At 39.7% G+C, this 27,076-nt stretch overlaps 1 protein-coding gene across 1 annotated transcript in view; it reads left to right on the forward strand.

Moving 5' to 3' along the window:
* Window positions 1-23,912, forward strand: part of LOC119744270 (C-myc promoter-binding protein-like) — an 88,654-nt gene extending 64,742 nt beyond the window's left edge. Inside the window, exons 24-30 of the mRNA XM_038220131.1 lie at window positions 2,201-2,490; window positions 2,626-2,836; window positions 8,830-9,118; window positions 9,424-9,507; window positions 10,173-10,348; window positions 17,145-17,317; window positions 19,340-23,912. Coding sequence (XP_038076059.1) covers window positions 2,201-2,490; window positions 2,626-2,836; window positions 8,830-9,118; window positions 9,424-9,507; window positions 10,173-10,348; window positions 17,145-17,317; window positions 19,340-19,485 — 1,369 coding nt within the window. The 3' untranslated portion in view covers window positions 19,486-23,912. The remainder of the gene's footprint in view (window positions 1-2,200; window positions 2,491-2,625; window positions 2,837-8,829; window positions 9,119-9,423; window positions 9,508-10,172; window positions 10,349-17,144; window positions 17,318-19,339) is intronic.
* Window positions 23,913-27,076: the final 3,164 nt, after the last annotated feature.

Consider the following 27,076-nt stretch of genomic DNA (forward strand, 5'->3'; position numbering starts at 1 on the left):
TCAGTATGTCAGGGCGCTGAATCTCGCGCATACACTGCAAAGTGAGACCAACTTATGTTATTTAAGTGTTCACAAAACTGAGGCATCTTGGCATGAGCGTCGGGCATGTAGTGGCAATAGCATGCAAGTGTCTGTCGTAATGTACCCCTCTTTTTGTCACTGTTGCAAGGTACTTCTGCATGGAGGCCATTGAACCACAGTGGTATTTATGCAAGTCAGCTCAGAATTTATCTGAAAATACAATTTATCTGAAAAAAAACCACCAAACCAATCATAAAGAGGGATTTGCGGTGCTTTTCACCTCAAAGCGTTTGCTTCAGTGAATCAGCGGTCGTTAATTGCTCCGCACAATTACCAATGCATTCAGAAGCCTATTAAATATAAAAGCCTTATTATTCATAGAAAAAATCCAACTTAAATCGCACATATCCAGACAGAAAACGTTTTGAGTTCTTGTTCCCTCATGCAAACTAAATACCGTTTGGCAATGTTTAAAATTACGTTGACTTTTTCCTTGATGCACTGCTGGTAAGGAGGGATTTTGTCCCTCCCCCCCCCAACAACTTTTGCTTTAACTTGATTTTCTTGTATTGCTATATCACAATGTAAGTTATATTTCCACACCATTATAACAGCCAGTTATGCACATTTGAAATTCAGTATCAATCTTCTAGCCTGTCTCAAATATTGAAGGCTTTTTTCCCCTGATAGCTTCATAAATTATTTATAAATTATTTATTATATCCTGAGCCAAAAGTGTAGTTTAAAAAAAAAAATCATCCAAAAAGGGAAAAGAAATGCTGCCAAAAATCAGAACAAGAGATGATGAGCTTTATTGGGGTACATGAGATACAGGAAATACAGTCGTTCTGATTTGAAAATCACAGGTGTGTGGAAACAGGCACAAGTGAAATTTTCTAGGCATGTGGTTTTTCTAGGTGTGTGATTTTCTAGGTGTGTGATTCTGTGGTCCAGGGCCATTCAGGCGTGTGATTATTCACACTTCTTTGGAAACTTTTAGGTGTGCGATGGCGTGGGGGTGCAATCGCACGCCTCAAATCAGAAGGACTGGAAATACTCATAAATTGGTTTTCCCTCGGCAAAAAAAAACTTGTGAAGGCTCTGGCTGGCAAGTTTCTTTGTATGTGTGGGGGAAAAATCCCCAAGGTTTTTTGTTCGGGGAAAGCTTTGCAGGGGCTTTGCTACCTAATCAGTGTAGTACCCTTTTAGGATAGGATCTGTATTCCCAAAGGGGTGAAATTCAAGTTGATAAAACTTGTCTTAAAACCTGACTTTAAAAAAAGGGGTTTCTAAGGAGGATATGGATTTCGATCCTGCCAACAAAACAGTGTGAAGTAATTTCATCTGGGTATGCAGTGAAGCATATTAATGTTAGGGGAGGTTTTCTTTGAAATCAAATGGGAGGTTTGACATACATGTATGTTGTAAATGTGACACCGGGGGGATCGGTGTCGAAATGGGAATGAGGGACGGCTGAAGCAAATTCTCTGATGATATCTCTGTTGTTTTATTTCTGTAAAATGAAAAGAGGAGTAAACCAAATGTTGTCTCCTCAAATACAGAAGATGGAGTGCGGCGGGCCGTGAATAAGAAATAGTCCGGAAAATAAAAAAGGGGGGGGGTATATTTTAAACCGTCACATGTAGTTCCCGGGATGGGAATGAAGCATCAGAATTGGATGATATAGCCTACATGTGCGATAGTCAGAGTGCTGAATTGGCAGCAGAATAAGAATTGTCATGTCCCCCCAAAACAGTGGACATTTCCTACCTGTATATACACATGCAATTTTATTGATGTGGTATTGGCACAGCTATACTTTGCTGCTTAATAAACATGTACAATAGTATAGCAAATGTTGATATGTTGCCCTTGTGACTTCAACACACTGCAAATGATTAATTTCTACCAATTAAAATGCATTCGGGATGTCTTTTACATTTCGGCACTTTTAAAAGGTGTTTACTGTTTCGGGCAAAACATTTTAATCGGATTGACAATTGTTTATGTGTGTGAAACCCATACTCACCGAGTCTGGTACTCTGACTCCCTTCTCCAGGCAACTGTTTCTGCAGTGGAAATTCTATTATTACACAGTACCTTACCACCATCTTGCTTTGTCTTTGTTGTATAATCTCTGTATTGACTGAGTATGGTATCCCGACTCCATCCCACCCAGGTGCTGTTTCTGCAGTGCCCAGCTGGTGCCCTTCCTCAACATCGCCATGCGAGACTTCCGCAACGAGGCCGCCATGCCGGTCTGCACCATCACGCCTAGCCCGTCGTCAGAGAGCGTGCAGAGCATCCACTCGGCACCACTGATCAAGCGCAAGGATAGCGCCCAGACAGGGGAGGAGTCCGAGGAGGTTAAAAAAGGGGCGGAGTCAAACCCCAGCGTGGATAACCTCTCTCTGGAGGAGGAAGATGAAGAGGAGGAAGAAGAGGAAGAATCTGGCGAAGCCGAGCAAGGTCAGTGAACTTTTGTTTTTTTGTTACTTGGAGGATCGAGGATGGATGCAAACAAAAAGGGGCTTAGGCGGTTAGGTTAAAATGTCTGACAATATCCTTGACCACTACACCTTGCTCTCCCGTTTGTTTCCACAGATGAGAAAGATGGCAACCTCCCGTCCCGCATCAAGTCGGACAAGCAAGAGTCCATAACCAAACTCCCGGTGACCCCTAGCCTGTCGGCCGGAGAGGTCACTCTCAGAGGGGAGCTGCGGTCAGCCAGGTTGTCCCCAACGTCCACTCGGCGACGGTCGTCCAGCGAGTGTATGACCGTGACGGACCTAGCCGCCAAGGGCCATGCAAACGGGTAAGAAGACATTGCTGTCATTAAAGATGTGATGTCAGTGCTATAGATGAGTTTTGTCCCGAAAAATAGATTGTTTTTTTTTTTAAATTGCTATTCTGCTAGTATTGCAAGAGTCATGAACAAAAAAATCTGCCCGTGTATAGATATGAAAAACTGGCAATGTACTTGACAAATGTGGGATTAAATGTGGCCCGACCATTTTTCAGTTCACACAGGGTAGACTGGTTCCTGCCCCTTATAAACATTGATACTGAAGGGACCGGGAACCAGTCTCGTTGTGCACATAAGCAACCTCCTTTTTACAGAAGGTTGTTTTTGGTTAAAAAAAATAAATAAATAAAACATACAAAGTTGGAAAGCGCATGGAAAAGATATCTTTAAACCTGAATTGGAGATAATAACCTAGTAACTTTTGGGAGGTATGATTTACATTGCATAATACCATTAAGGATTTCCTGCATATACAAAAAAAGGGGGAAAAACAATCAACTGTTGTCTTGATTCAGTGCAACAGTTTTTCCAAGGAATTAATACGGTAATAAATTGGTAATTTGAGGAATTCACGCCCCAAGGGTCGCACTAATTGAATTTAGACTGAAGCGGTTGTTTCCCAAGACTCCAAGGATGGATTGCGTGCACCGACCAGGCGATCTTTAATCAGTTCTTAATCAGCTAATGCGCGTTGTTCCTACATGCTTGGGGAGGGCTCAGGTTGCATTACCTTCTCCCCATCCTACCGACACGCGATGGTGTAGTCGGCTCAATTCATTAGCGTTCAATTTGCAATATCAAGGGGATGGCCTTTTTTCCCCTTGCCATCGTGGTGTCATGGAGTGTCAATTCCTCCCGTATTTATTTCACGGTAATCCCTTGGAGCACTCAGCTGACAAAGTGAAATAATTAGGTCTTATATTATATGACATAAACAATGTTTGTATTTTAGGCTTCTCCCGTATGGATGATGATTATAATTATGATTTTAATGGGGGGGGGGGGGGTGTTCCAGATTAGTACAGTTCACCTTTTCAAGTTTATTCAGTGAACCCGACATGTGGTAAAGAGGTTTCAAAAACTGGTTTGCACAATCGCAAAATTGAAATACAACCAAAATGTAATGTGTGAAATTCTAAAAAAAAAAATTTAATAAAACCTTATACATCCTCAATTGTCCATGGAATTGACGTCGTCATTTCGTTATCAAAACTTTTTGCCCTTCACTCTGAGTGAGAAAATTTGCATTTAAACACCTTATTATTTCCACTTTTGCGGTCGGAAGCTGTTGCCGAAATATCTAAATATGGCATATAATGCAAAGAAATTGCGTCGAATCCAATTTCTGTAAAAGTCTACCCTGCAGGGCTAAACCAGGGCAGAGCGTGGGAAAACTAAACCCTCGACTTCCCCCGCAGGATAAAAATGCAATATCACTCCCCCATTCCATCAAAGCACCAAAATCCGGGATTTGTAGATGACTTTTGTGACTGAAATGCCTCTCCTAATAGACAAAGCATGTTACGCCTGACAAGTAATTGTTTTTAGAAATTTGACATGAATTTTATTTCATTTTGTTGTGGTTGCAAACATTCAGTAGTCTGACCCAGAAAGCACTGCGCACGTGGGCAGTTAACACGTGGTCCTCTCCAATGCCACAACTGCATGTTCCAGACGCACATACGCGCACACACTCTTGTTTTACCTTACTCTCGAGGGCAATGCTTTGTGTTTTCCTTTGTCCCTGTAATATAACACTCTCCCATAGACTAAGCACACAAACTTACTACAGAGGACCGTTTTGAACAAAAGACCCGACTCCCGAGGACTGAAAGGATCTGTTGTTCTCCCTTTGTGTGTCGGTCCTCAGGGGGGTTATGTAGAACACGTACACATGCACCGCTGTGATCGGTTAGAACTCAAATGGTGCAGGGCTTAACCCTAACCTTCCTCAATCCTCCAAAATCCTCATTGTGGTTTTGGAGGATTTTGGAGGATTGAGGCTGAATGGTATTTTTTTAAATAAGGATTTTGGAGGATTGAGGCTGAATGGTATTTTTTCTGAAAAGGATTTTGGAGGATTAAGGCTGAATGGTATTTTTTCAGAAAAGGATTTTGGAGGATTGAGGCTGAATGGTATTTTGAGGCAGGACTGTCTGACGATTTTGAAGGATTGAGGGGCTGGGTACCCTTCATTTGAACATTTTTGGATCAGGAGGATTTTGAAGGATTGAGGATGAATGCATTTTGAGGCAGGACTGTCTGAAAATTTTCTGAAAATTTTGCAAAATTAGGGGGATTTTGGAGGATTGAGGATGGTTCCCAGCAAAAAGGGCTAGGGGGTTAGGGTTAAATAGATCGGTCTATTGATAGGTATTGGTATGTTGTTTATCAAATACATAAAAAATATACAAAAACATAAAAATAAAAAATAAAATTTCAAGAGTTACTTTGATTCCTGTTAATGTACCCTTAAGGAGACATTTTTTCATCATTAGTTATACCTAAGGGAAACATCAGACATTAGGGAGACATTTCAGTGTGTCTCCCTCATGTCACAACTCCCATTTAGAGGCAGCATTCTATTGTCGCAACTAGGCTAGAGGGACTGCTCGTGGTCCAAAACATAAATATACTAGAATTTGTTGGGGTAGGATAAGGGAAAATTTGGGTTAGGGGTCATTAATTAAAGTGGGAAAAACCCTGTAGAGTACCAAAGTGAATACGTCACGCGCACAAAATGTGTGTGAAAGACATTAGCGCGTGATTCAGCCTGTGAACCAACTCGCGCGCGTACTCCATTCATTTGCACTACCGTTCTGGTTCTACACGACGTCACACTTCGGTACTCCATGGGGATGTCACCCTACGGTACCATTTCCCGTAATGTTTATTATTATTATTATTTATTCGGCCAACAAATGAAACAAGCACATTGACAAAGCAATGATGTTAATACTGGAATTACCTTCTTTCCGTTAAGAGCTACATGTATTTATTAAATGATTCAACAAAAAATAGAGAGATCAGTCTAATACATTTTTATCTGGAGTTTGTGGAGGGAAAAATTAGGTGAGTTTTGGTACAATTGGATAATGCTTCTTTTTGAACACAGTTTTGTGACATGTTTCTAACCACCGCAACATTGCTATCTTGAATCTTCAACTAAACTGGCATGTTTTTCTCGATCGAGGAACTATCTAGGGAACTTTTGTGGCCATGTAAAATATTCAATTTGAAAGAGAATTGAAGACAACTTTTGTAACTGTTTGGTAAAGGAATCCTGCCTTTTTGACTGTTAAAAACAGCAGAGGAAAAGCAAAAATGGTGAAAACGTGTCGAAGTTGCGCCATATCAAATTTCCATGGGGATTTCCAGTTGACATATTCCATGCATTAAATTGTGCAACCTGTAAACTTGTGTGGCTCGGACGTAATTGAAGAAATTCATGAAATTTCTGTTTGAAGTAAAGAAGGGGACCTGGGAATCGTTTTACCAAGCTGTTCCAAAGGGGATAACGGCACCCGTGAACCAGATCTCTTTTTGTCGTTGTTTTATGTAAACTCTTTAAGGTCGGTGGACAAACTCTATAGACAATTTCAAATAATATGTAGTCGGTGGGATACAAAATCTATGAATCTGTTTTACGTTCAATGACTGGTAACCCTACTGCATTAACAATTACATGAATTTTTGTGTGAAATTTGGGGGAAAAAACAAGTCACAGAATTTAAAACACCCAAAATACATTGTAGGCTTGAGATACATTTACACAGATCAGGTTGTATATAATGACTACAGGGTTTTCCTATTTTTTTCTTCTGAGGAAACCAAATCAGGTTTTTTTGGTAAAAACTTTAGCATGACATGATAGTGTCTCACAACCCTTGACAGGAGTTTTGTTCTGTGTGATTTGGACCTTTTGTTTAAAAGTTATGGCAAAGCTTGTAAAGACTGTCAAAATCTGTTTGGGCCACTTTTCTCACCATCCTAGTATGTAAATGCTTTTCATTAGATAGCAAGTGGCCCAACTTGGAATTCAGGTCCTTTCATTTAATTAGCTGTATCTCTGGACTGGGGTGTCCAAGTGAGATGGGATAAAGACCATTGTGTAGAGTGCTAACTACACCTTCAGACTCTATAGATAAGTTTTGCAAAAAGAGAGTGCTGATATATTTAATATTTATGGATTGATTGCTACATTTTTTGGACACACATCTTTTTGGATAAGGTTTCAAAAGCACCCCTAAATTTCAGGCTTTTTGACCCAGCAAGTGACTGTATTACAGATGGAAAAGAGGCTAGCCCAGCACTCACTGTTTATCCTCATATATCTATTGCACTAGTCTCATTGCAGTGCAAAATTCTTTGTGTAAACTTGTTAAAAGTCAAAGTGTAGAATTGTTTAAATTTTTGAATAACGGCGTGTAACATTTCATGGAAGTGGGTTTTCTGTTCGCTATATTTTGTGCTACGGGGTACGCCTCTCACCTCAGCTCAAATTGCAAAGGCACCTGTCGGTATACGCGGTCACATTGGACTGGCTTATAAAAGGCATTATGTTACACAGTACTCGTATCAATCATGATAACCACAAGATGAGGAGAAAAGTAGATTTTGAGCTTCATGTAATTTCAAAACTGTAGCAAAACATCTATAAATTGTGTACTGATATCATTGAATATGGAATTTTTGTAACAAAAATAACCCTCAAAGTCAAATTGAGACGAGTTAGCACTATATGTGGCTCTTTAAAGAATGACTTATTGCTTTTCCTGGCTCCCGTTAAGTAGTCTCCGCAGTAACACAAGCAGTTCCTCATCACCCCAAGGCGCCAAATGGAACATTAAAATGCTTCTGGGAAATGGGGGGAAAAAAAGGGGAAAACAGCACAGGACAAAAATGAAAGTATGTTGACCTGGATTTAAAAACAGGATTCATGACCTGTCTGCAAGAGGGTCATGAATTTCTTAAGGTGTTTGTTGGGAATGGTTGCCCCACCTGTCTGTCTATAATTCAATCTTTATAGACCCATATCACTCTTCCTCATTCTTAAATGTCCCCCACATTTACACTGTGAACCTACGGTCTCGTAGCTGGCTTCCCTAATGCACTTTACACTGAGTTTTTCTACAGTTGATCATTTAGGAAGTTAGAGATGTGACATACAGTGTTGAAAATTGCTCTTCCCGTGCTTTTCAACAAATCAGATTTGTTTTCTCTTTATGAAGCTTTAATTTGGAGTGAATAAATTAGAAACTACTTGTTGATTTTGGCATCCCTTTCTCTGAAAAGGGTTGTTACTGTTGTGCCTCTAATCCAGAAAACAGTGTGCCTGAATACTTGCTAGTATTTATACCATGCCTAAACCTGGGTAGAGTTTTCCATTCGATGTCTCATTCAATATTGAATAACTTATGCATTTCTATAATTAATTTTAAAAATTATTTTTATTTGTTTACCCTGGGTAAAATCAGATCAGTACATAATTACTGTTTTCCACTGATGCCTAGCAAAGTTTACAAAAGTTAACAAAATTGCATGCAAGGGTTGAATAATAGTTGCTACCGTATTAAGACAAGACCAGGCAAGCCCCAGTAAAGCATGTAAAAACGAGTACTTGTTCAAGCACGTATTACGTGAATACACAGGGTTTATTACATTTCTGAATGTGCATAGACCAATGGCGTTTGTGTATGAGTGCCAGACGCCATCAGGAATGCGTTCTCCTAATCCTCCCAGAGGTATTCCCAACTCTGCCATTGTAACCATTACTGGGGTGCATGTGCGTGGAGTCTAAGGACTGTCCCCTCTGGGATGAGCCTAAATAATCTTTTATTGTGGAGGGGGGGGGGGGTGTTTAAGTGTAAAAGTTAATACAGGAAATTGATACTGAAGTGGAACTCTGTTATTGAAAACGATATCCGTGCACAGAGTTCATGGAGAGGCGCTCTTACTGACAGAAATCTCATTTTCTTTTGCTCTCGCTTTCCTTGCTCCAGTGGACGTGCCATGACCCTGCCCCGCTGCAAACCCATCGAGGAGTTCAAGGACCTCCAGCAGGGCCTCCTCCCGGGCGCCTCGGCTGGATCGCTATCCTCCAGCGTCCGCAACTCCCTGGAGTTCATGCCCCCGCCCAGCAAGGAGTGCAAGGTGGGGCCCATCTCGGTGCCTTACCTCAGCCCCTTGGTCCTGCGCAAGGAGGTGGAGAACGTGATTGAGAACGAAGGGGAGGCGTGCCTGAGGGCCCCTAGCTTCGTGGTCCAACATCCCATCATCTTCTGGAACTTGGTGAGTAAAAGAGGCTCTGAATAGCTTGTGACTGGACATGAGACTGACTCACCCGTGAATAACTTGTGATTGACATGTTAGCACTTGACGAGAACGCTTTGAAACGTTCCGCGGTCCATTCCTTGCCTGGGATTGTTATGTGACTTCAATTTTGAAAAAACATGTACATCTCTAGCCTGTTCATGTCTTGACTTAACTTTGAAAATACACAACAATGCCCCCTTCTATCCTGTTGTAACAGTAACATTTGGCAGTGCATACACAATCCCAATCTAGAGATTCAAATTGTTTGGTTTGTCTTCCAGGTTTGGTACTTCCAACGATTGAATTTCCCCAACTACCTTCAAGGGGTGCTGCTGGCAGCATACAGTGAGAGCCGAGATAATTCCGTGAGTCAGCAACTTATTTTTGTTTAATTCTGTGCACATCCTGCAAACTGCTCTACAATAGCACTCCGCACAAAGGATAAAAATACAAGCAAGTACCCGGATCTCAGACAGGCATGCTGTACAAACTTCTCCTGTCAAGATTACGCACAGGCTTGCAACACCGTTTCTATGGGAATGTAGGCGGCCAGATGTACATGCATGTGCGCGCGGGATTGTTCGAAAGTTTGGCTCACATCAGAGGTATGCGCGCGTACGGCCAGGAGCAAAATTGACGTCATTAGTGCGGAGTGCTATTGTTAGTCATCACTTCTCAAAGTGTTGGTTAAACAAATAAAATCTAATTTTTGTGTTTTTTATTAGTTTTGTCTAAAAAATTACAATAAAAAAAATCTATGTTTACATTTCATTTCAGTTGAACATGTATGTCAAACAGATTGAAAATTCTGTTACTTTGTTAGTTAATAAAATACTTCTTTTTTAATCCAACAATGGAATTTTTGTTTTATTTTTTAATGGGAGCACAGACATACCAGCTTTATTACAGTTTTAAAGTAACTGCTAACAGAATTCCCAAGTACGGAATTATTAAAGCAACAATTTAAATTGTGTCACGTGATCCAAAATGGCTGGCTAATATGGCCGACTTTTGGCAACCTCCTCCCCAGGACTATGTTCAGTGGTTGTCCTCAGACTCGCGCTACGTCAAGATCAGCGTGCTGTGGGACAACGTCAAACTGTACGACGACAGCATGCTTCCCATGTACCTGCTGTGGGGGGCGCAGGGCACTCCCTCACTGGACCCCCTCATCAAGGACCAGCAGATACATGTATTCTCCAAACCGTAAGTAGACCCATACCTCTCTGAACCTCAGCTGTGATTTGTTGAAGAAAACATTTCAAATTAATGGCGTTTTAGGGGCCATTCAGAATTTTCAATGTTTTAAAATTTCGACTATTTTTCCAAATTGTGGGTGGGTGGGTCAAGCTAAATAATTGAAAATCGAAATTCACTTTTCATGGAAAAAAAGAGCCAAAAAAAAAGAAGAAAAAAATTACATCTTTTGACTTTTGTTTGTTGTTGAAAAGTTGCAAAGAGACAGCTTTTGCCTCCGCCCAGCACTCAGCAGCAATGGATTTTTTTCCGAAAGGACACGCAACCCACACAGGCCCGCCAGTGGGATGCAATGATGTACATGCAAGTGCATACATGTACATGTTCATGTTTTGTTTTTTAATACTGCGTAACAAATCAGTTTTTTATAAATCAAAATTAGGGGTGGGTGGGTGGGTCAAAATAATTTGGAAAAAAAGTTGAAATTTTAAAACATTGAAAATTCTGAATGGCCCCTTACAACATTTGCACATATTCAAAAATGAAACTGTCATGAAATATCCTACGCCTAGTATGCTCTCATTTTTTAGACAAGAGGAATTACCGTCATTTCCTCTCAGTGGTTAGAATCAAATCAGCGCGCTTTCAACTGAAACTTATGCTTTTGTGTAAAAAAAAGTGAAGATGCCTTTCATGGTTTTCTTACATATTATACACTCAACCAAAAAAGAAAGTCCCCCCTTCCAATATTTTTTTGTCTAACTCAAAAACTACTGAGCACCTCTCGCTCAAATAACAACTAATCAGTACAGAAATTCCTTAGCAATCCAGCCATACTCTTTATTTGGCCCAAAACATTGATAATGTGTACGAAATTATGCAATTTATGACAAACGATACCGAAAACAGTTGCACTTTTGTATACGTGCAAGTTGTGGTTCACACTCACCTTGCACTCATATACAAATGTGCAACTTTTTTTCCGGTAGCATTTGTCATCAATAGCGTAATTTTGTACACATTTTCACTGTTTTGGGCCAAACAAAGAGTATGGCTGGATTGCTAAGGAATTTCTGTACTGATCAGTCGTAATTTGAGCAAGATGTGCCCAGTAGTTTTTGAGTTAGACACAAAGTATTAAGGGGAACTTTTTTTTTGGTTGAGTGTAACTGCTGAGTTGAAATATTGACAGGTTAGTTTTCAACAACCTGCTTCATATTTTTTGTATTGTTCCTTGAATCATAAAAAACATCTTTTTTCCAGCTGGTGTCCATTACCTATAAACTAGGCATAGCCCACGACTGAGAAAATTGCAAAACCGATCAGGACTGATTTTTATTAGTTTTTTTAATCGCATGCCATTTTCTATCCAAATTTGCAATATTGTTTTCAGAGTTTTACTGTCCAAGAAGAAAGTAGAAAATCAAATATTTTGCCCCTGTCAAAATTTTTTTTATTAAGTGGTCCTTTTCTCAGTATCATTAATTATTACATCAATAATAAATCCTGTACTTTGAAAATTAATTACTCTGCAATGTAATGTCAAATTAAAAAGAATTGATTCTTCAGGACCGCCATAAAATGATAAACACTCCCACCCAACTTCATTCTTGTGAAAATATTTATCTCTCTGCATATTTTTCTGCAGTTGCTTTTTAGAATTTGGTCCAGCCTTTCCCACATGAACATGTATCTTCCTACTGTAAAAAATGTTTGATTTGGCATTTTAATTCAAGAATTATAATATGGAGGAATAAAAACTTAGATTTGTCTTAGAAATATGGAGCAACTGTTTGCGAAGCCCCGTGTGTAGGCAGCATCGCTATGAATTAAATATAGAAATCACTCATTCACCATTTGTTGTTTGTGTGCAAACATCAAGCCGGGATTGATTTTCACACCAATATCACACTTTCCGCATGAAAGACAGTTATACCTGTAATCGTGTAGATGGATTGGAGAATAATAGTGCAGCTGCTTTTTACTCGCTAACATTTCAGCATGTGTGTTTTCCTCAAAATTATAGATTAAAACCTGAACTTGTACTGTTCATCATTATTATTTTGCCATGGATTTTAAAAGTGGAATTCAGGGAACTTTTAATTTTTACGAATTATTTGATTACTTTTAATTTTTTCTTTGGTCATGGATTGAATTATTTTTATACTAAAATTGATTTATTAAAGGAGTACTTGTTTAAAATCAGCCAAGCACATATTGATTCCCATTCATAAATACCTTTTGGTCGAAAAGTCAAAGCAAGTCAAAAGTTCATGAATTTCCATCGATTTTGTTCAACGACTTCACTTCGTGTCCTCTCAGTCTCTGGCCGTGTCTATGGTATGTGCCTCAGTAATGCTTTGAGTTTTTATGACTGAATTTATTTATTGTCCTTGACTCGATGAACCTAGTAAGGAAACAGTAAATTAAGCTCTTAAATACGATATCCTCGGAAGTCAGGTACATATAATACTGCAAAAATCTCGCCACGATTTTTACGGTCGACCTGCACACTCTATTCCCTGAAAGTGAAATTACCCTGACCTTGGACATCGTTGCCATATTCCTTCAAAATTTCTCCAAAAAAAAGAGAGTCGGTTTTCTGTAGAGTTGATTATTCAATGGGTCAGCTACGTTCAGCAGAACCTTGGACATGTCAGTGATGTATGTCTCTGCCATAATTTTGTCAATATCGTCAATAATTTACCGGGGTTTGTGTCGTTGCATTCATCAATGACAATTTTGTTTTTACTAAATATTCATCATTGTTTATAGAGGAAATAGACCATCTTTATTGTAGGGGGATAATTGTGACCTGCTGAGGTTGTAAGCACTTCCTCAGGAGTGATTCATGCTTTTTTTATGTAATAGAATGCCATTGCCTATAAATTAGAAATAAGTTCTAACATTTGATGATTAAATTTAGGGGAGTCTGGTTGGCGCAGTGGTTCTTTCCTCGCCTTCCGCCTCTGTGGCTCAGGTTCGATTCCTGCCCTGGTCCACATGTGGATTGGGTTTCCAGTCCTTACCTGAGTCCGTGGGTTTTTCCCGGAAAATTCTTCTGGGGTTTTCCTCTCACCTCTTAAACTTTAATTGCTTCAGTGTCTTCTCTTCAGGCTCGCAAGCTACAGTGCCTAGAAATAAAATAATGATACAATTTGAGAATTCAAACTGAGGAAAGTATAAAAAATAAATAAAAAAAATTGGCAGATGCTTTGAAGCAAGTTCTCTGCACAAATGTTATTGCAAGTTATTGCTTTCTAAATAAAAAAGAAAAAAAGTAATAACAACAACAACAACAACAACAACAACAACAACAACAACAACAACAACAACAACAACAACAACAACAACAGAATATGTAGGTAAAATAATGGTTTTGAGGATGAGACAATCCCATTCCAAGTACCAAAGCCCTTGATCAGGATGTCCAGGAAAAATCAGAAACCAATTTTTTTTCTTCTGTATCAATCTCAAATTTCTTTATTCCCAAAATAACATTTAGATAAAAAGGACAGGCCCTTAAACAAAATAGATATATACGCATCTGGAGTGGTAGTTTTAAAAGACTGCCCGCGAGCTACATGTACATTTACACTGTACAGATTTATTATGAGTCTTCCGTGTTCAATTCCTTGTGGATCCATCACATCATGGAACCCTGCCCGGTGTTAAAAAATCTGCATTGCCTACAGTCACGGATAAGCAAGATTGAAAATGCTACACTTAGGTCGAGACTATTATTGATGTGTACCGTACACACAGTTTTCTACACACTGTTTTTACTGTGAAACATTGGAGTGCCCATAGGCAGAAGTTTTACGATTTAAACAAGATTAGGCTTCCCTCGTCGAGCTCAGTTTAGGACATTTTACAGATCATTTGTCCCGTGACATCATGCCGACAGGCACATTTCAGCATCTTGTGCGCATTATTTGGCCCACATTAAACGGAATATGTCAGCACTTTTAAACCATTCATATTTCAAGAGATACTACATTCATTGCAGGAAGGGAAGCATTTGCTGCAAGTTTGCATCACTTTGACATTAAAGGGAATATACATCATTTGCTTTTGCTGTAATTTTCAGAAATGGATGGATTTGGGGGGTTGGTAATGTATAGCAAATATTGTTACACTGCTTTTTTGGACGTTTTGGGTTCGTCTGTTCGTAGTGCTGTAAAAACCAAGAAAAACAATCATTTTCCTGTAGTCTGGTAAGATGAAACGGAGCAATTTATAGATGTTGGGGAATTGTAAGGTCCAGGAACCAGTCTAGCTGGCTTGTACCCTTTCCTAGGTGTTTAATCGATTGCAAACAAATTCGGACTAACTAAATATGGTCAATTCGGCCAGTATTTGAAAAAAGGCCAGTATTTTCCAACGCTGGTTGGCCGACCAGCATTGGAAATTGATACGAAAATACAACTTTTCTTGAAAATTACAGTTTATCAGGTGTCCTGATTTTACAGGATGCTTTAGACTGTCATTCACTAACAGTCCAGCAAGGTATTTCAAAATAAATTGGTGGTTTTATTTTTTGATGTTTGGAAATGTTGTATTTTCCCGTTTACATGCAGTTTTTGTCGTATGGTCTATACTCAGTAACTCATCAGTTTAGTCAGTCAGTCAGAGAACAGTAGGTGGTTCAGGTTCAGCAACGATCATACAGCCTAATCACTTGACAAAAGGAATTTACAAACTATGCCGGTCCTTTCCAAATCTGCTACATAAAGTTCTACTAATCTATTTGCATATTATTGATCTCATACTTCATTCATTCATTGCTGCCGTCTTCAAAACTGAGGGTGACTGTAGTGGACCACCAACGAACCCTTTCCTGTGCCCTCTGGGTACGCTCACACAAAGTTCGGTCGGTCCACTCTTTGATGTCGTCATTAATTGATCCAACTTCTAAGCCTCCCTCCCTGGCCGGCAATTTCAACAAGGCCAGCCCAGCAGCACAGTCAAAATAAATCAAGTGACTGTTTTTAACAGTTGGATGCTCCCTGCCTTCATAAAGCGGGATTGACTGGCTGTGATTGTTATGAAGCCTGATATAGCTATGCTTTGACTGTAGGAGATTGATAAGCCAGCTGTGCCTACCAGTCACCTGCTTTTGTCTGTTGATGGAATTTGACTGTCACAGTGCCTACAAGAAATATGATCCGACTAGCCTGTGTAAAAGGCATGGCAGGGAGCAGGATTGAATTGTTGATTGTCTGTAACTGATCAAACAAAAGGAGGGTTAACAAAAACCTTTTTTCTTCTTCAGTTTTTCAGCATTAAGATTCACTGTCAGCTTCATTTATTTTGGTGCACCTGTAGTGAAGATCAAAAATGACTTTGGATAATTCTATTTATACAAATCTTTTGTGCGTTTATGATGCCGTCGGCAACATGGGAGGAAGGGAGAAAAAAGAAGAAGATAAACATGATACTATGGTAACGGCACCCAGATCAGACATAATTGCTCCTGCGGGTGGGCTCAAAACAAACAAAGCTGACAGCTAATATCACTCTCCAAATTAAATAATTAGTTTCCTTTCAAACTGACAAAATCTGTCTCGCTTCATGTCACTATGCGCAAATTTTATGAAGCCGGACAGCCATAAATCTCACTCACCTGAGTGAAATGTGTGGATAAGAAAATGTACATGTATGATCATGACTCTATTGCAGGCAGAGTGATATGTGAAGTAGGGAGGGTTTATTTTAAAGGTAATATACAACATTTGCAAACATAAAAAACAAAAATTCCAAATAATTATGAAAAGCCTTACTTGACTGTATGTGAATAATAGTCTCAAGCATCCTGTGAAATCATGGCACCTAGTGTGCTGTCATTTACAAGAAAAGTAGAATTTTTTGTATCAATTTTCAACGATGGTCGGCCGGCCATCGTTGGAAAAAAAACTGACTTTAAATATACATGCATACTAATAAAATAAGCTGAGAACCAGGCCAAGTAAAACTTGTATAAAAACGCGAGCTCTTCAATAAATTTGATTTTATTTTTATTTATAAATTTTCAACTAGTATGTTTTCTGCTAACAAGAGAAAGCCTCCTTCTTCCCTTGTGTGAACGTCCGCAAACGTCTGGGAAAAGAGGGCACAAACATCCGCTCTGCGAGCAGACTGGCTCCCGGTCCTTACATTATCGAAACTAATTGTGGGGCGGGAACCAGCCTTCCCTGCGAAAGCGGGAATTATTGTCTGGAAGCCAATAATTCGAAATTGCAAAGTAATAATTCAATTAGTAAACATGGGCCGTTTTTTTGGGGGTCGATGTCTCATTCAAAAGTGAATAAGTTTTGTAATGGCTTTTTCGGGATGAAACTCGAAAATAGCACGGGGAATGGATCTTTAGGCAAATATTTTCTGTTCCTTGCAAGTTTCTGTTCGTCACAGCTCCATGGAATTTGGCTTAAAATTATATCTCGTAACAAGATCGCAGATTTTTGCTTAACAGCCCTCTGAAACTATCCAAACAGCAATAAGTTTAATCAGACATTTTACTATCAGTCAACTCTGGTATATGTTGGATGCATCACGGTGTGATGAACCTGTAAAATCCCCACCTTAAGTTCCACAGTTTTACATCTTACGAAATACCTGTTGATGACCCTGGCAAGTGGTCAAAGTTAAACAGGAGATCATGGCTTCAAGTTCCACCTGAGTAAGCTTTTGAATTTTTCCTGTAGGCTGTCAGAGTATTCAATGCTGAATATCCTTGAATGGCAGAACCAAATTTGAAACGTTTTTCTAAACCCCGTTTTTCTCCCTATGTATTTTCGCGAGGTAGGTTCATGGTGCAACTGGTCAAGTACATCCGCTACAACAACGTCTATCAGCCCATTGTTCTCCTGCTGGAAGAACTCAAGAAGCTCGGCGACAACACCGCGGGCCGGCGCAGTATCTACAGGGAGCTTCTCTTCCTGTCCTTTGTGGCTATGGGCCGGGAAAACATCGATCAAGGTAAGCAAACATGTCTTCTTGTATTTGTTCAAAACACAGTCTTGGTAATAATGTTATTCTTAAGTTCTATTAATCACGTATAAATATCTGCCACTGTTTGCGCACAAGTTGCTACATCATTACAACACCTGCCCGTTAAACCATAAATTATCTATCTCGGCTCCTTGGGGAGTGAACAGTTTGATTTTTTTTTTTTAATTTGACTAAAATTGTGGTTTGGAGGGGGAAGAACAGAAAAAGTTGATGTATCCATCAAGAGATTCTAAAAGAAATTTATCTTGTAAAAAAATTGAGGGCGCCATGACAATCAATTATTGAAATATCCTGGACATCTGCTACATTTAATAAGTTCTGTGTTTTTCTGAGGTTTTTTGTGTGTGGTTTTGTTGGGGGGGGGGGGGGGGGGGTTGGGCAGGGGAGGGGGCTCATCCTGATATGCAAAATAACTCATGTAACTTTCTATTTCCTATGTTCTTATTTATACCTATGAGTATGCTTGGAAATGAAATGACTATCAGTGGTTTGAATTGTCAAGTCTTGCAGTAATCAACATTTACCTCAAAAGCTAAGAGTTTTCACACCGTATCGAAACGAGGCTTTTACCAAAACCTGTCGAAGTGCTAATTTAAAAAAAAAGAGCAACTTGAGAAGAACAACGCTGTGCTCAATTATCGTGAAACGTTTATTTAAATACCAGAAATTTACACCTCTGTCAACCTTGTTGCCTTGATGACGCATTTAAAGCTTACGTCTTGGTTGAAGCTTTCATCTTGGTTGCCTTGCAACGCATCATTGTTCGAGGGTGACGTGAAGTGACAGGCTTTTTTTGTTGTCGAGGCTGTCACACAGTGATGACACTGGTAGCCTTCCGAGGTTGTGTACGTGTTTTGTTGTGAATGCCCAATTGCGTCAAGACTTGATAGTGTTTTGCATTAATTAGCTCTAGCCATTGCCGTGGACAGCAGGTTACTAAAGATGGTTTCGTTAATGTACCAGTCCTTCTGATTTGAAAACCACAGGCGTGTAGAAAAAGACACACCTTGATTTTTCTAGGCGTGTGATTTTTCTAGGCGTGTGATTTTTCTAGGCGTGTGATTTTTCTAGGCGTGTGATTCTGTGGTCCAAACTGGTACTGAACAATCTAGTCCTTTCTTTATAATGTTCATCTTGGTTCCATTTCAAGAGCTCACAGAAGTATAATTATGCTGTAAATGTATGCCGAGGTGTGCGGTACTGAGGGATTCAGGCGTGCAATTATTCGCACTTCTCGGGAAGCTTTTAGGCGTGCGATGGCGTGGGGGTGCGATCGCACGCCTCAAATCAGAAGGACTGATGTACATGTATGCAATTGATTTTAAAGATTAATAAGAAGAAAGAATGAGATTAAGAATTCGTAATTTTGTTTGGGGGGGGGGGAGGGGAGGGGAGGAGGGGGAGAAAATGTAAGCCATAGGCTCATTGGAATTACTTTAGAATGCCCCGTTTTGAATTTGAACCATTTTTTGCCCAGTATCGAAAAGAGAGATTTTCTTTTGTTAAAAATATGAAAAAAGTTTTGTATGGATTTGGCTTGGAATTCAACTTTAATAACGAAAAAATTGATGGTAATCTCTTTTGATGCTTTCTGTTTGTTTTATGGCATTGGGGAAATATTTTTAAAGATCTTAGAAGACAAATTTGAACAAGAAATGGAGGGAAAAGGCCTGAATCTGTTCAGTGCTGATTGTATTCACTCGTACCTTTACAGGAATTTAATTTTCTTAAGAAAGTGCATGTCAGATACAGAACACACTTTGTTATATCAACAACAAAAAATGTTAAAAAGGGAAAAGAAGGGAAAAGCACTTCTCACGTTGTCCTGATGAAAATCGTGTGCAAAATTCACGGTGACAAGTCCCAGGCAGATCATAAAATACACAGGATGTCATTCTGTATTTTTCCTCCTCACCTCTTTCCAAATGACGTCGCTTCCCTGATTGATCTTGACTCCTCTCTCTTTTCTTCTCGCGTTGTTTCCGACAGATGCTTTTGACCAGCAGTACCGCCAGGCATTCTACAAACTGGAGAAAGAGAACGGGCCTTTTGGCAAGCTGCTCATCAATGACGACAAGCCGCCTCCGCTGGCCGTCCAGATGTGCAGGAAGGCGTTCGGCGACTTGATGCTGTAGCAACCAAACTCTTTGAATGAACACTTCGAAACAAAACCTTGCCTTTGTTTGTCATGGTATTAAACTTCTCTTCTAAAACGGGGTTGTTACAATTTTGGGTGAAATACAAAAAGCTCAGGCCCTCGAGGAACAGTCTTTGACAGATTTGAGGATAATATTTTCAGTGCGGTGTTCCCTTATTAGTTGTCGTTTTTAAAAGCTTTTTATGATGATCGAAGTTGCATTTCCATGAATTGGAGATAAATTGAGGTTTGATGGACAAGGATGTCATGTTTATGGCAGACGGAGGAACGAGCTTCTCATTTGTTCCAAGGGTATAGGGACTGAGGCTTATGATAAATCTCTTGAGCACCAAACGGCACATGCCGCCAACGGCAAGATTCAAACTGTGAAAAAAAAAAATAAGAAGTGATGCGCTTTATTATGCATTGGTCATCTTTTGGTCTTTTGGCTGTATCTTGTTCATTTCGTGTCGGGCTCATAGCGGCTCACATGCCCAGAAGAAATTGCAATACAATTCCTCCGTATTAAGAAGACACAGCAAGCAAGAGAGAGATTTCTGATCAGGTGTTTGTACCGAAAGGTGTAGGCAGAAACCTTCCCCTTTGACAAGTTAAGACTCAATCCCTTGGGGGAAGCCTTCCGAATGAAGACAAGTACTCTAATCGTCAAAGATTGGCATCTTTTTTTTCCCGGGCGACTCAGTTTTGTAAAGGGGTGTCTGCCCCCTGTGCTATGACTTGTATAAGCTTACCCCACAAATTGTGCCAATTTTCTGTGCTGTTTTGCATGATTGACCACTCTCTGATTATTTCTGAGCATTTTCCAATCAGGGGAGTTACATGCAGATGGGAGATTTTTATTTATGCATTGAAAGCCTTTGTATGAGTATTTTTTTAATGTCAATAGTACAACTCGCAAAGATAGTATTATAAACTCCTCAAGGGATTGTATTATTTTGCCCAGAAAGGCAAACAGATTTAGGATAACACCAAAACAGTTTTTTTTTTTGTACTTGGAGGGTGACGCTAAAACCACAATCTGATGGATCTGTTGATATCTAGGACGGAAAAAAAAATGAGGATTTTGGTCAGAAAGATTTGGAAACTGATTTCAAATTCTGTGAAGCGTCAAACGTGGGGGGAACACTGCCCGGGGGATGTTCTCTCCTGTGATTGGCTGTACTCTGTGGTTTATGATTGATACTACGTTGTGATTGGACGATTGATAGTAGAATGAAATGCCACAGGATTGCAGGATCTTCTTCAACAAGTGCACTGAAAAAATTTGCATTGATTCTTCCCTTTTGTGTACAAATATTTCAATTTTCGTGTGTGTAAATAATGTCTGAGGAATGTGTCAAACAGTATCGAAAAGATTGCCCTTTTTCTGTTTTTTTTTGTTGGGAGGGAGGCGGGGGTTGTTTTTGATTTTGTTTTTCTTCATAATTCAGTCGTATGATGCACAGTATTGATTAGTAAAATTTAAAAAAATGATCCTTATTTTTTGCCTTTTGTTGAGTTACCAAAGTCACAATCTGGGATGAAGTTTTGATAATTCTGCTGCTTGATACGATGTGTGTTTTACCAAAAAAAGAGGCGGTATTTCTGTCTCCATTTCCATTGACAAAAGAAGACCGGAAAATCATCTAAAAATTGAAAGAAATTAAGATCGCCATAGTCACGCTTAAACCCCCCCAGGACAAAACAAAATCCGCCAAATAGGAGCTGATAGTACAAGCGTGTTGTTGTCGTTTTTAATCTGCAAAAGATATTAACGGAGCCGAGGGGGTAAACCGAGGTTTTGCGAATTAACCGAATAATTCAAACGGGCAAGTGTGCCGCATCAATCAATTAAAGGAAACCACGCAACTGGGTTACAGCAGGTGTGATTGTAAGGCCTTGGGGGAAAATACAGAAAACTGACCGGGAAGATGAGTTTTGAACCGACGCCTCCTGATTGATCTATGAAAGATGGGGACGGGTTAATGACATGGGACAGATTTTCTGGGGAGGGGGACGGGCGACAGGGTGGGGGTTGTGGAGAGAATTGATGGGGAGCGTTTGGGGAGTGTGGGGCAGGATTTGGGGCAGAGCTCGTAGTTAATGATGGGTCATGGTGGGATTTATGTCGGATAGTGGGATTTTGGAAGGCAGTGAATACAGCAAAACAAACTATTGGGAGAAAAGGCCTGCGGGGTGGAAGGTTTGGTTGGATGGACTGCACTGCCAGCTTGGGTTAGTTTAGAATGAGTGTCTAGCAAATAGCTTACAAGCCTGCTTTTGTAACGAGGCGATTTTGTTTTGTTTTGCAGTTTCAGACTTCGGTTCATTCGAGTCACAAAGAGCGAATAAAAGCATATCACAACTCACAATAATATTCCAACTACTAAATCTAAAACAAACAAAATCTAAAATAAGATCCCAGCTCGATGATCTTTTTTTTGTTTAAGTTGTTACAAATAATTACCTGTTTGTGAAGGTTTTGAAAAGTATTCTTAAGAGTGAACACACGCATCTCTGAAAAAGTTTGAAGATTTTTGTTTTTTAATTGTTAACTAGGTTGCGCTCGTTAATGCATGATTGTCTCACATGGAAAGGCAATTAACAATTTGAGCACGGAACCGATTGAGAACGCCATACTTTGTCTAGTTCGTCATGATTCGCAATTCTCAGGTTGTGGACCGTAGAATTTCATCCCTTTTGTTTTGGCTGTCCGTGTGCATGCTTTGTTAATTGTCTTTTCTGAAAAAGAGAAAAGTCGGTTAAACTTTGAGAGATAATGAAGTTTTTAATCTTAAGTGGTTTTTTTTTTTAATTCTAATTTATGTTGAGATCTGCAAATTAATTTGTGGAACGAAAATGCTTCCAGTTGAATGTGCCAATCAACTTAGTAAGTCGATTAGCAAGTAATTGTAATTTAACCTTATTTTGCTTATATTGAAAAAAAAATGCAATTGGATCAGTTCTAAACAATAATATTTTTTGTATAGTATCTCCGACACACGATCATAAATACCGCATATATAGGTTGCATTACACGTTATCAAACTTTGATCGAATTGAGGGTTGATATAAACGCACCTTTTAAGTCTCGTTTTTAATGATCTCGTTTGTGGAAATTGATTGGTTTTATAGCCCGTAATTCTTCGACGGGTTCGGGGGCGTGTGGGGAAGGCCTAGCAGGAATTTGTCAACGTTTGGTAATAACCAAATTAATAAGCCTCTGTACTGATGACGTCACGTTTTGTTTACACGTGTGCTTTCTTATGGGAGCCTAGTGGGGACGACGGTTTCGTAGCCCCATAGAAAAGCGCACACGTAAACACAGTGTGACGTCATCAGTACACAGGCTTATTTATTGAGACTCTCCATCCCTTTTCTGAATTCCCCAGTCGACCGTTTTCCGATGTAAAAATCGATAACTTTATCAAATGTTTGGAAAGTCGACAAACACAGATTATGCGTTTAAAAGTCTACTTCGGGTACTTTTTGGTTTAGAACTTATCAACCGATTTCGGCGAGGTTTTTGCAGTTACGATGATAAATGATTTTGAGGAATTGTCATATTTATGTGCAATTAACTAACAGGTGGCCGATATTAATTAATCACTTTACGAAACAGAGGCCGGGTAATTGGTTCTTCGTTTTTTTTCTTTTATACCGGTTCCCTTATAATAAACAAATCGGTTATTTCTCGATGAACAAGACACGGTTGTATAAAAACGATTGTAACATATTCATGTCATTGATCTTCCTTTTCAAAATGCTTTGTAATAATAATAATGAACGTCATTGTGATAATTATGCTTAAATGAAATTTAAATTTGTAATTTTTTTTTTTAATTTGGTTGTATATTGAGGGATAAGATGCAAATAATAATTGTTGTTTTTTCTTGCCGAGTGTTTCCACCAAAATTGCGAAACACCAAGCCTTGGTGGTGATTGAAACTGTTTTTGATTATTCTGAAATTTGCGAAACAAGGAAGACTGTAAATTGTTGCAATTTTTGTTCTCAGCTCAAACTGCCACACCGTGTACATTTTTGTTGTGTAAATAAAGTAACCTCACTATAAAACTGATTTGCTAGCAATTAATGTAACTGAAGATGAACATACTTTGGGAAAACAAACAAAATCTGCTGTATATATCGATGTTTCTTTAAGCCATACTAAGTATCAACACTAGTTAATATGTACATTTTATCCGTAATGGTATTGTTATTACTAAGTTACGTCTTTAATCGCTTTTTCTGGACTGTAGTTACGTTGTCTCGTAGACTCCGTTACCAGCCGTTTATGTAACTCAACTTGTGAATTGTCTCGCCCTTCGTCTTTGTAAATGAATTAAGAAAAGCCTCTGTGATGTCAGCCAACCAACAAGAATGGCGAGATAGATGAAATAAAGGCTAAGGATATCACAAACTCATTTTTTTTGTGTGTTTAATGTTCACGTTACGTTTATTATGGCGTTCGAGTGGGTTCAACAGAGCACTTGTGGCTGTTGGTACTGAGTTTAAACGAAATTTCCCAAAAGTATAAAAGGGGTTAAAATTCTTTATTCGGAGCTCTGGAAGTGCCATCAAAGATGCTGTGATCATGATATCCTTTATCACGGATTACGACATCTTACACGTAAGGTGACGACTGAAAAGTGGAATGTCGACATCCTGAGATAAACGGGTTGACGACATCCTAAAAGTGGAATGTCGACATCCTGAGATATACGGGTTGACGACATCTTAAAAGTGGAATGTCGACATCCTGAGATAAATGGTTTGACGACATCTTAAAAGTGGAATGTCGACATCCTGAGATAAACGGGTTGACGACATCTTAAAAGTGGAATGTCGACATCCTGAGATAAACGGGTTGACGACATCCTAAAAGTGGAATGTCGACATCCTGAGATAAACGGTTTGACGACATCCTAAAAGTGGAATGTCGACATCCTGAGATAAACGGGTTGACGACATCCTAAAAGTAGGATGTCGACATCCTAAGATATTTTACCAAGGGATGACGGCATTCTAAAAGGAGGATGTCGACATCTTACGTGGGATGTCGTCATGCCGCGATGAAATACATCAAGAGGTCGGCATCGTACTTTGAGGATGTTGTCATCCCGTGATAAATTATATACCAGATGTTGTTGGGATCCTATAGAGCTCCGTAAATTTGTGTTGAATTTCTCATGGTTTGAAAAATGGAGGGTTTTAATTCTAAAAGAAAATCCAGGCAATGTAGCTCTATAGCCTGAAGAAAGAAGACGACGACGAAGAAAGGTTCAGTTTGTAGAGGTGGGAGAAAAAGGGTGCATGCTTATGTTCCCCAATACCGATGTTCCCTAACCTTAACCCTAACCCTAAGGATTTTGGGGAACATCGGTATTGGGGAACATAATTATTAAGGAACATCGGGCAGACATCGGGTGATCACATTCGAGATGAGCACCATGGAAAATTCAAGTTCCGTCGTAGCCTAGGTAGGATTCAAACCTGGGTCACAGATACGGAGAGCTAGAGGCACTTAGAATGCTTCGAAAAGAAGTGTACACCCCTTGTCAGTGCTTCACTCAGTTGCCTAGTGTGTTCTCAATGCGCTTCTTGGTTAGTGGTAATCTGTTCCTAGAGCCCGTAAGAAAATTCGAGACAGGTAAGTCGGTCACACAAACTGACACAAAATATGGAAATATCTCCATATACCCACACCCAATTTGCTAACATAATCACAGGTGGAATGCGATATGCATTAGCATAGTCCTCTATACAGCCGCTTGCACTGGTAAGCTGCGATACTGATATTCCGAAACGAATTTCGCTGAAGGGAATGTATCGAGTGATTGGTATCGCGCCTAGATTCGGTCTGATCCTTGGTCCCATCCAAGCCCTGCGGTGCGTTCCACTTAACGCGAACAACGCAAACGTTGCCAACAGTTTCCCGTGATGGCACAAAGAAAAACATCGCGAACGTTGGCAGTGTTTTGCTTGAGTGGAACGCAGCTCTGGTGCAGCCTAAATGCTTTTTTTGGTGCAATAGGCCTACTAGTAAAATGATGTTGCATTATTGTGGGATCCCTGGGCATCTTCAGTTTGCATGAATCTAGTGCATATTCTGTAGGGGCATTCTGACATCGGGATATCAGATTTTAAGTTCTTTCCTTTTCCATTGTTCCTTTTGTCGATCGATGTTTGTGAAGATGGCCCAATAAACGTGTAGTTGCAGCACGTATCTACATTACCAGCACTTCCACTACACCCCCTAGCGCTTGAATTTGACACCTTGAAAAGCCAAGTCTCTCAAACCGACACAAAAAAATGCAGTTCATATTAGACCGTATCAGTGCTTAATAAGATGTCATATCTAGTTTCAGGCGTTTCACAAGATCGCTGATATCGCAGTCACGTATAAGTATGCGCCCCCGCGGCCCACCAAACACCGATGCATAACATTTCTTTGAATTGTATTGGAACAGTAGTAGGCCTATTTTGCAACGTGAATTTTTAGAAAGTGAGGGAATTACTGCCATTTTAAGACGTTAAGTTCGTTTGACGATGTCTTTAAGAGCATTTGCATCATCTTTGTCGTCATCGACATCGTCATCAACCCCTTCCCCTAGTGAGTTTATACCACGGATGTCACTAAGACTTCCACCGGTTGATCGGCGTTTCCCCTCCGGGGGCGTTTCTTCTCTTAAACCGGTCAGTTTGCGGAAGACGGTCACAACCCTCAATGCGAAATCATGCAAAAGAGGCAATTTTCCCTCCGTTTTTCACACTATATCCAGCGATTTTTGAGCTCATTTCTGTAAAACCAAACGCCCCAGGAGACACAGTAGTACGAGAAAGCTGGGGATAATAGATTTTGTTTTTCGATGTTTGGCTATGGTCCAGTGGTGGGGGCACATCAGATCTAATTTTCGCCCACCACCACTCGGGACATGACCGACTAGGATTTCCTTTACGTGTCGGTAATTCCAATCTCATCGTAAATCTGCCCTCAGATTCCCCTGGGTACATATTTTGAGCAGCGTAGCTACAAGGCGATCCGCGCCTGGCCACCTCGTCGCTGTGCCCCCTCAAACATGTTGATTTTCACGCCCGATTCCCTCTGCTAAATCGGTTCGTCGGGAAACGACCATCAGACATCGAGTCTTGCAGCCTAAAAGGCTTGGTGCAGTGATTGCTAATTAGCGAATAACCTGGTTTGAAATGGTCTGGGGACAAAATTTGCCGCCTTTCCAGGACATAAATTACATCTGCAACACTCAACTTGAATTCAATAAATGTCAATTTCTTTTGTTAGATCCAGAACTAAACAGTTTACACCTTTTAATCGATGAAATGCTACGTCAGGATCTATTTTTTTTGCCACGTAAAAAAAATTATGAATTTAAGATAACATTGGAAATAAAAGTCTATTTCTAACTTCTTGTAGCAAAACAACAGTAACTAAATTGAGTGTGCTTGGCAAAATGCCAAGCTGTAATAGTCTTTTTTTTTTCTCCTGTTGCATTCAATTTATTTTTGCCAGAGCAAAACAAGATGTGAAATATTTTAACATTTTCTCTCGAAAACAAAACAAAACCGCCGG

Source organism: Patiria miniata, unplaced genomic scaffold, assembly GCF_015706575.1.
Source record: "Patiria miniata isolate m_02_andy unplaced genomic scaffold, ASM1570657v1 HiC_scaffold_7, whole genome shotgun sequence".
Taxonomy (NCBI): Eukaryota; Metazoa; Echinodermata; class Asteroidea; order Valvatida; family Asterinidae; genus Patiria; species Patiria miniata.